This window comes from Anopheles merus, chromosome 2L (genome assembly GCF_017562075.2).
Source record: "Anopheles merus strain MAF chromosome 2L, AmerM5.1, whole genome shotgun sequence".
Classification (NCBI taxonomy): domain Eukaryota; kingdom Metazoa; phylum Arthropoda; class Insecta; order Diptera; family Culicidae; genus Anopheles; species Anopheles merus.
Genome location: NC_054083.1, coordinates 28,706,879 through 28,717,231, shown reverse-complemented (window position 1 = coordinate 28,717,231; position 10,353 = coordinate 28,706,879). Strand labels below are relative to the sequence as shown.

General features: G+C 42.8%; 2 protein-coding genes across 2 annotated transcripts; both read left to right on the top strand.

Moving 5' to 3' along the window:
• The first annotated feature begins 3,047 nt into the window (after positions 1-3,047).
• On the top strand, positions 3,048-4,516 carry LOC121591643. Its single transcript, XM_041912381.1, has 3 exons — positions 3,048-3,168; positions 3,454-3,946; positions 4,035-4,516. Exons 1-3 carry the CDS (start codon positions 3,160-3,162, stop codon positions 4,265-4,267), a joined length of 735 nt encoding a protein of 244 aa, XP_041768315.1. The 5' UTR covers positions 3,048-3,159; the 3' UTR covers positions 4,268-4,516.
• Positions 4,517-6,936: 2,420 nt separating this feature from the next.
• On the top strand, positions 6,937-10,058 carry LOC121592310 (histidine-rich glycoprotein-like). Its single transcript, XM_041913709.1, has 4 exons — positions 6,937-7,015; positions 7,091-7,498; positions 9,469-9,504; positions 9,570-10,058. Exons 1-4 carry the CDS (start codon positions 7,007-7,009, stop codon positions 9,978-9,980), a joined length of 864 nt encoding a protein of 287 aa, XP_041769643.1. The 5' UTR covers positions 6,937-7,006; the 3' UTR covers positions 9,981-10,058.
• The last annotated feature ends 295 nt before the right edge of the window (positions 10,059-10,353 follow it).

The window sequence follows — 10,353 nt, the reverse complement described above, 5'->3', positions numbered from 1 at the left end:
TAAATATTTCTTCATATGGGAGAGTAGGTGAAGGGTATTTAGTTTTTTTTTAAGTACACCGAGCATTCGACATGTTTTCACCGTAATATCCTGGTCACGGCATCAGTCAATCTGAAATGAGACGATTTAGATGACAAGCTACAAACTGATTAATTTCAGAATACACCATCCCATATTAAAATGCGTTTACTTATCTTTCATTCGGTCATTTTATGTTCGATGCTACACTAAATGTCTTCTTCAAACAAATGTTTTCCAGTCTACCAACAGCACACACGCGTCACCAATAAATCAACCACCCATCATCACCTTGAAGCCGCTCCATACCACATACCATAGCCTAGGTGACAAAGTGTTTCCTTCTCTTCGCTTTTCTAGCCGTTTGCCTTGAAAACTGAAACATTGAAAATTGATGCCGCTGCTCGTGGTACGACAGCCCAACTTTCATCATGAGACTCTATGTCTAGAGAAAAAAAAAGAGCGTTTCAGACAGTGAAGTGTGGATTTCAATTTTTTGTTGTAGGCCGTCGATGATCGATCGAATCAAAACGAAATGAGATGAGAAAGGCCGACCGTGGTGAGGTTGGACTTGAAAGCATAACAGCGTATGGAGTGCATGCGTAGAACGAGAGCAAAAGGATTGCATATTGGCGGAGCTAGAATAACGCGAGACGCTTGATTGATCAGGTCGTAATTACTGTCGATTGGTTCTTTTACACCTGACTGATCTGGTTTAATTTTTGATCCAATTTTCCCTAACCTTGCTATTGGACATGGACAACGGACACTTTGCTGAAGGTGAAGATGAATTTCAATTTAATTTTTTTGTGCATTATGATGTAGTTTTTCATAATATATGTTCATTGTATAAAATAACCGACATTATACAACCTATTAAAGCTAAATAAAATAATTGAACTATCACACCTTTGACAGTTGCAAGTTGCCTAACAAACTCGCATATTTCAACTGAACCATTCCGATACCTCACCGTAAAACGTCTCAATCTTGCACGGCTACAGCCAAACAAAAACTGCACCTGTTCGCCTACAACGGATGGGAAAGCGGTGGTTTACGAGCTATGGACAGGTTTCGGATCTCAGCGGGCCGTAACTAACGTTGCGTTGACGGACGCATTTCCGGGCCCAGCGTAGAGCACAGCGGGTTGATAATTATTATTTTTGTCCCCCCATTTCATCGACCCCAACGGCTAAAACGGGGTAGATAAAGATCTTTTTCTAACATGCCTAATACAATCGAAAACCAATCCCAATAATGCCTTAATCAATTTATGCAACTGGCCGATTGAGTTCATCATGGAACCTGACCGTTTAGTTATGCAATGCCGGAATACATCAATCAGAAGACATGGTTATGGCCAATCGGAGATCAATAAAACGATTGATAATTTTAATCCTTCCCATCATTACTCATGCATCGCGTGCATCATAACGAATTGATAAAGATCATCGTTGATTTGGGACAGTGATAAGATGAGGTGCGAAACAACCAACAACTTCCCTTTTTCGTTTGGAAGTTTGGGAAGCTTTTAAATAACTCCATCGAACTGGAACATCAAATCTAAAATGGACACTAATTAAAGCAATTTATTACCTTCAAAACCCTTAACCCTTCCATTACCTCAGGCAATCGTGGTCAAGATCACTGCATACCATTTCCTATGTTACGTCCGTCTGTTAGCTTAGCTGTAACATTCCTGTCCTGCCCGAGTGACACACAAATCAATGCACGCAACGCTCGTAAACGCTCTCAAACCAGAATGTCGCTCAATTAAATGCTCCGGTCACCGGTACTAATTAACCCTTCACATGCCTCAATGCATCGGAAAACTGCAGCGCACTACTGCGAACACATGCATACAGACACACACAAACGCGCGTGCACGTTGCATATCTGGTGTTGTTTATGCATTTTTGCAAGCTCATTTTTGGCAAACTGTTTTTATGTGCTAGATTTTTTTTGTGGTGTGAATTCACTCAGTGTATGCTAATGCTTGCAACACGGACACCGCACAGCTGCGTAGAGCAATTCAAAGCAACTACCCCTGAACCGTGCCCTCACACACGCGCACACTGCACGTGTCGCAATGCCGCAGTTCCCGCGGTTAACGTTGTTCGGAAGCGAAAAAAACAAAAAACCTGAGCTTTTCGGACTCGTGCTCTGATCCGTACACTAATGGGGTAGGTTAATGAGCCCACTGGCCGTAGTTACGGTTACGTTCGATTTTTCCTCCGTCAACAAAAGCCTCCTTTTCGGAGCACTTTGAGCCGGTTCGTGCGACATAGGTTACCGTTACCACCCGCACACTTGAAGATCGTTATTCCACACCCACCCAACACCCAACGCATGCGTGAAGTGCTTTTCACCACCGACAACCACCCTACTTCCATCGCCGGACTGGAAGTGGAAAAAATTAATCTCAATGTCTTCACGCAGCGTACCAAATGCGCCTGACTGACACAGTGACGTAGTTCTTCATGGTTTTCAGTTTCCTTTTTTTTTGGTGTTGTTATTCGTTCGTTGTTTGCCTCTCTGAACTCCACGAGTTCACTGGAAAAGTGTTGGAAAATGGCGCCACCCGTCGAAGACATCCATTGTGCGCACTCGGTGCCCAGGGTGTGGGGGCACACTTTTAGAGGTGTTGTTAACTTTTATGGCCACCAACGGGGGGGTTTCTTTACCCATGGAGCCATGGTGCGAGAACCTCGTGCGATACCACCCCTTTGCCACTGCAACTTCACAACGCCTTCGTGTTTCAATTAATTGCCGCTGATGTCCGTTTTGAAGTTCTTTGAACCGAAGCGCGATGTAGTAGGCCTGGCAGCGGAGGACACACCCGGCGTGGGGTGGTGGATGTGTCCTCGAGAATCAATGGCGCACGGTGCACTAGCTGCGGTGTTGCTGCTGCAGTGCGTTTAGAGGTGTTTTCATTCGAAACTTCTTGCGGAGGGTATGGATGGGAAAAAATTGCTTCAGCCTTTATAAAACCGTACGGTCGGCCACAGAACACCATCAGACGAGCAGTTTAGTGTGCAAAGGTACAGACCTAGCAGTTCCGGAGCAGCAGCAGAAGCAGCAGCAGTAACAGCAGTTCCTCAGTGCAGAAAGTGAAACTCGTTGAGCCAGTGTTATAATACAATGTTGCGAGTGAGTTTTCTGGGAGACTTGGTGCAAGATATGAGCTAGTTCTAGGCTACTGTGGAAGTTTTTGTAATGTTGAACCTAAAGTTCTAAATCATTGGATTCATAAAATAATATCTGTGCCAGTGAACTTAAACATGATCAAAATAGACCCGACAAGTGCACACATAACAATAAGTGCTTCTAGCTAAACATCTAGTCTCTATTCTTGAGCCCTTCATATCATCCAGATTCCCAAAAGATCCCAAGTTCTAACGCCTATCTGCTACTTCAATTTATTCCAAACGATAGTTTGTGTCCGCTATTGCCATCCTGGCAGCGACGGCTGTCCAGTCGGCTCCAGTTGAACCAGCCCAGTACGCTTTCGTGACGAAGCACCATCACGTCCCGGAGCAGCAGCATCACGTGCTGGAGCATGTGCATCATGCGCCAGAACCGCAGCTGGCCGTGCACTATCCGGTTGAGCTGCTGCAGGATCATCACCACGAGCCGCAGCTCGTGCTGAGCAACGATAAGTACATCGGTGAGGCACACGAATACCATCATCATGAAGCTCCGGCCACCAGCTACAGCGAGGTTAACGACTATAGCTCCCTGTACGGTGGCAAGCACGGTTCTCATCTGTATGATAACTACCAGTATGGCCAGTACGAATCGGGTTACGCCAAAAAGTACGACGAGTACAACGCGTACCCGAAGTACAGCTTCGAGTACGGTGTCGATGATCCGCACACCGGCGACCACAAGAAGCAGTGGGAATTCCGTGATGGTGATGTTGTCAAGGGTATGTATTTAGAATGGGCTCTGATTCTTCACATTATGTTGTGCATTCGTTCTAATCCCGCACATCCTTCTCCTGCCTTGTCTCACAGGTGGATACATGCTGAAGGAAGCCGACGGTACGACCCGTGTCGTCGAGTACACCTCGGATGACCACAACGGATTCAACGCGGTCGTGAAGAAGTTCGGCCACGCCACCCATCCCGAGCCGGTTAAGCAGCACAACGCCTACGGCTACATTGGCAACTACGCGGGAGCGTACGCCACCGGAGATTACTACGGCAAGGGTGCCACCAGCTACGCCAAGGTCTGGAAGCAGCACTAAAGCCGCACCCCCGATCAACTGTTCACCTCCGTCACTCCGTCGCCGGCAGATGTTGCGGTGTCGAACCGCGATACTGCTCACGGCTGACTGGGCGTTAAACCCACTTGAGATTAACTAGACGCGATTCTGTAGGAAAAGATTATTTATTATCGTTACTGCAAACACTGTTGCGAAAAGCCATGCGAACCGAACCGGCTCTGGCTGGCTGATTGCAAACTGCCTCGTGCTCTTTTTTATAATAAACCTATCTGTGATTGAATTTAATGATCCGTCGAACGTTGATAACAAATTAAATATCACAACAATCTTTTATAAAGGTGAACGTGGAGGCCGCAATCGACTTATTATTTTATTTCTTGGTGAAGTAATTTGGGGCAGCGGTTCAAAACTTTAATTCAAAACAGGTTTAGAGTTGTGTTGGGAGATTCGGGATTCGGAAGATACGAAGATTCAATCCCCAGAAAGATTCGATCGGATCGGATCCCGTTTGTAGCATTTGAATCCCTAAAAGTTTCCTGTGGATTGGGATTCGTTTGGGATTCGATTGGGATTCTGATTGGGATTGCGATTCGGTTGGGATTGGGATTCGTTTGGGATTGTGATTGGGATTGGGATTGCGATTCGCTTGGGATTCTGATTCCGAGTGGGATTCTGATTGCGATTGAGATTCCGAGTGGGATTGGGATTACGATTCGATAATGATTGGGATTCGTTTGCGATTCGATTGGTATTCCGAATGGGATTGGGATTCTGATTGCCATTGGGATTGCGATTGAATTTAGAGGCTGTCCCCGAAATACGCTATTAATGAGGGTCTAATTTGAGAAGTCGATTCACGCAGTTTTCAATCAAAATATAGCAAATGTTCGTGTAATGTAGCATTTAATGAGAAGTTATAGTCACCAAATAAATTATTTGAATTGATATTAAATAAAAGTCCGCGTCGGGGACATGTACTAATTATGATGTAAGTACTGCAAAGTTAAATAATTTGGAGTAAAACATTCTAACTTTAACTAATTAACCCCAACACCAACCCCCCCAGCCCGCTGCAAACTAGAATAAAACGCTATACCTTATTTATTTTACCCAGCAAAGAAATCATTTGTTTATCCTAGCGACTAGAATATGAGTAGCTCAAGACCGCAACATACGCCACGATCGGACATACTTTCTTGTAATCGGAGATCATCGGCTAAATCAAACAAGACTGCTAGCCTAGAGACCAATTCAATGAGGCCATCAGTTGGATTCATCGAAAACCATACTGGGCTATCGAATCTTACGAAAGTAACGTTCTACGCGGGAATGACGGCCTATACAGGTATTACAGATTTAATTATTTACCTCGCAACCGGATAGACAATCCTGGCTACATGGACGGTCCTACATAGACCCATGACAGGCATGTTATTGAGCCGTTCGATTTGACGACTGTACCACGGGACCGCCCCGGATATACCGTTAATATTTATTAGCAACTGCGAGTCGAAATGCTAAGATTCTAAGTCAGACTAATTGTCTTAAGCTTCAATGAGTGATTTCGCCGAGTCCCTTAAATTGATCGAAGTCCCTTGAGTCCCTTAAATAATCGAATGAGAACGGTTCACAACCCGGCAATGTCAGCACGACATACTGCTGCCCATGCCCGAGTCATCAAACGAAAAGTGTAAGAATCACAGTTCCTTGAAATCAACAGATTATTTTTTTGTGGCTAAATGGTAGCAAGGGTCATAAACATGATGAACATCACACAGCATTCATCAGACGACTACAATGAATGTTATTCCTCCCTTGGTAAAGCACTTGAAATTAATGTTTTATCTCTCGCTTTCCTCTCATTACATATCACTGCTATCAGTGGCGGATTGACACGAGTGGTGACCCCAAGCGGTCACACATATCTTAAGTGATGGGCGAGAAATTGTTTGAGGAATTTTAATCCAGAGAAGGATTGAGATCGCATTTACCTGCCTGCGAGGTTTGGTTTGTTTTTCTCGGAGCCTGTCAAGATCTCTTAGCTTAGTTTGCCTACTGCTTAATCCACCCTTGGCTGCTATGAGGTGAAAGATTGCTCCTAAGAAAAACAAACTTGATTTTTAGAGTCATTCATTGGACCGATCATACCTATATTGAATGAATGTGTAGCGCCTGCAATCACTACAAATGTTTAACTTTGAATGTTTAACAAAAGTATTATATAATAAAAAGCATGTCTCGCTTGTCACAAGAAATGCTAATCATGATGCACTCATATGCTGAAAATATAAAAAAAATCTGGTTATCGCACCCCAAATAGAATTGGCGTGGTGTCCCTGAGCTATTGTTAAAGCTAAAAACTGCAATGCAAGTACATCACACATGAAAAATAACAACAAACAGAGGAAAGTTGAGAAAGGATTGGCATTAATCATTACACAACAAGCAGATGCAAAGCGAAACACGATAATAACTCATGCACGCAAATAGATCTGAAAGTGGATCATCGGAGCATTGAATCATTTTGATGCTCAAGTTCAGACAGCAGCGCTATGTTTACACACATTCGACCATTGCAGTGGGAGTAATGAGATGATCATATGAAAAATGTATTTGAAAAAAGACGATCAAAATGTGCATCAACAGTACACAATGGTATAAATATCTGCGATTCGAAACAAAGCAATCATCAGTTCATCAAGAGCGATCATAACGAACACAAGAGCGAACACAAGCAAATAACAAAAACAACAAAACAAAATGTTCAAGGTATAACATTCTATAAACAAATATATTTTACTTCTCAAAAGGGAATTCTTCTAACCACATTTGATCGTTTTTCAGATCCTCGCCCTCATTGCCTGTCTGGCTATCGTCGCCTCGGCCCAGTACCATGGAGTGCCCGAGCACAAGGATTACCACGATCATCCCAAGTACAAGTTCGAGTATGGCGTAAAGGATCCCCACACCGGTGACCACAAGACCCAGTGGGAAGTGCGCGATGGCGATGTCGTCAAGGGACAGTACACGCTGCACGAGGCCGACGGTACCGAGCGCGTGGTTGACTACAAGTCGGACGGTCACAACGGATTCGAGGCTGATGTCAAGAAGGTCGGACATGCCCACCACCCGAGCCATCCGGTCCATGCTCCAGTCCATCATGCCCCAACTCACGCTCCAGTGCATGTGCCGGAGCATCATGTCCACCACGGATACTCGGGCGCCAGCTACGTCAACGTCGATAAGCACTACTAAGTGAAACGCAAACGAACCAAACCAAAATGTGATTTAATAAACAAAAAGCAACGCAGTAGGAACATGCAAACCATAACAAATGTTAATTTGACTTGGGTAATATTTTATTGTTTGGATTGTTGTCCCTAGAATCCCACCGATCCATTGCCCAATCATTCTCCATAGTTTCAAATCTTTTCCACATTGTCGACGCACCATGGACTTTCCTCTAATATGCTCCTTCTCGTCCTACCCGTCCTAGTTGCCCTCCATTACTGTTTCACACGTCGCACAGCATCTTCAAATACGTGGTATGCGAATTTTCTTCTTTTATTATTTTACTTATTTTTTCCTCTCTTACCTGCCATTCGTTCCTGTCTATTATATGCTTCTTAAACTCTTCGTCCCATATCGAGCTGCCTGATATTAATTTAACGTTAGGTTTAGGAAGATAGCTGGTATTTAAGACTCCTGTTCAGCAACAAAGCCTAGACCATTGAGGCCATTGTCATTGAATTTGTCACATTAGTATGTACATTGTTTTAGTATGAAAAATACTTTTTTAAATGATACTAACATTCTTCTTCTTCTGTTTGGCGTAACGTTTTACGCAGGCATGTCGGACTGTACAGGCTTTCGAGACTAGATTGATCATCACGCAGCCGGATAGTCAATCCTTGCTGCGGAGGAACGGTCTATTCTAGATTCTACATATAATTCGTGATATGTTACGTTAGAAGTGTTCGATAAATGAAATTAGGAGAGATTTACATTATTGTTGTCGAATGATTTGAGTTACTTGGATTTCTGATTTGATCAATTCTTATCAATCAAGATATGTGGACGGTATCGTGTTTGCCAATACATTATCCCGTGCTTACAGGAACACGTTTCTATAAAACAATCACTTTTGAAAATGGACCTGAGAACTTGTGAACTATCCTAAAGTCATTCAGGAGTCAGTTGTTTTGGTTTTATGTAGATCATATAATTATGTATAATGTCCACCAGAGTAAACATAGCTATGTAATGCTGATAAAGACATCAGTTCCTTCGAAATGCTTGAAACATTTGGAAAATGAAAATGAAAAAAGAATCTTTGCTCAATCATTTTTGAAACATTTGTTATCTTGGTGACGTCTATTTTTAATTGGTTTATGCAAATTCGGTGATGTTTCCTGTTAATGAATTACACTTTTTTCATTTAGTATGGTACACACAGGATTAGATCTGCTCACTTGCTTTTATCTAATTTGTACCCATTCCATGTATCACTGTGGAATGCAGCGATTTATTGGTTGATTTTATGATATATAATTTAAATTGATTCATTTGGTGCGTCAGCATTGATATATTTCCTTACTGTAATGATAATTGACTAGAACTGGCCAATAACGAACTTCGTTTTGAAGAGGTAAATTCGATGTCTGAGTCCTTGCTAAATTTTGTTGAAGAACGCTTAGGATCGTTGTCTTACGAAACTATCACTTTTATGGTAAACCAATTTTCTAATGCTTTGTTTGAGCCCTGAAGAAAGTGGAAAAGCGACTTTAATCAAAAGTGTGTAGTGTTGGCAAATTAATGAATCACTTTTCGCTTGCTGAGACAACATTGATATCACTTCAGGTATGATTTGTTTGTATTTTATCTGAGTATTATCACACAATGTCTATAAAAGAAACAACCAACAGCTAAATCGTTTTCGAAAACTATCTACTTCAAGCTAGTAGTTTTTTTAAAAGATCAACGATTCAAGCTATAGTACATACAATTCAATCAACATGCAATTGTTTTTCATTTTCCTTCTTCCCTCCGTTCGTTTGAAAGTTGCGAGAACCCAAAATAATTGCAGAAAGGTATGTGTAATTCGAAGAAATGCGTTGAAGAGAACAAGCGCCAATGAAAAACTTCGCAGTGTGTCAGGTATAAAGCATCATCTCAGCTACTGAATATTCATCAGTTCATCTTCAAATTTCTTCTTGTAAACACATCTCAACTACTTCAAACCATTCATAATGTTCAAGGTACAAATCTACCTATTCTATGGTAACTTAACGAACTCAACTAAGCACATTTGCTCCTTTTTCAGATCCTCGCTCTCATTGCCTGTCTGGCTATCGTCGCCTCGGCCCAGTACCATGGAGTGCCCGAGCACAAGGATTACCACGATCATCCCAAGTACAAGTTTGAGTATGGCGTAAAGGATCCCCACACCGGTGACCACAAGACCCAGTGGGAAGTGCGCGATGGCGATGTCGTCAAGGGACAGTACACGCTGCACGAGGCCGACGGTACCGAGCGCGTGGTTGACTACAAGTCGGACGGTCACAACGGATTCGAGGCTGATGTCAAGAAGGTCGGACATGCCCACCACCCGAGCCATCCGGTCAATGCACCAGTCCATCATGCCCCAACTCACGCCCCAGTGCATGTGCCGGAGCATCATGTCCACCACGGATACTCGGGTGCCAGCTACGTCAACGTCGATAAGCACTACTAAGTGATTACCACCGGAACGCAAACGAACCAAACCAAAATGTGATTTAATAAACAAAAAGCAACGCAGTTGGAACATGCAAACCATAACAATTGTTGATTTGATTTGAACATTGTTTCGGACGATACTTTCATGTCATTCTTGATTTGTTATAAATAATTGTTGGACAAATGTAATCGAGAATTATTTACATTATTGCTGTTGGAAGATTTGCGTGTCTTTAGTCACTTTTATGATTCTTTCGTTACATATAAGAAATTTTGACAGTTATGGGTCTCGTGCGTTCATCAGATAATTCATTTTCTCGGTCTCAATGGTGCACGCCTTTTAGATATCCTACTCAATCAACTTAGGTCTCTGAACTTGTGATCAGTCT

What these genes read in the sequence shown, in the direction of transcription:
- LOC121591643 (XM_041912381.1), top strand. An exon ending in TGATGGTGATGTTGTCAAGG is followed by an intron (nt 3,947 to 4,034) that starts GTATGTATTTAG and finishes CTTGTCTCACAG; the next exon opens with GTGGATACATGCTGAAGGAA.
- LOC121592310 (XM_041913709.1), top strand. An exon ending in TCAACGTCGATAAGCACTAC is followed by an intron (nt 7,499 to 9,468) that starts TAAGTGAAACGC and finishes TTCTTGTAAACA; the next exon opens with CATCTCAACTACTTCAAACC. An exon ending in AACCATTCATAATGTTCAAG is followed by an intron (nt 9,505 to 9,569) that starts GTACAAATCTAC and finishes CTCCTTTTTCAG; the next exon opens with ATCCTCGCTCTCATTGCCTG.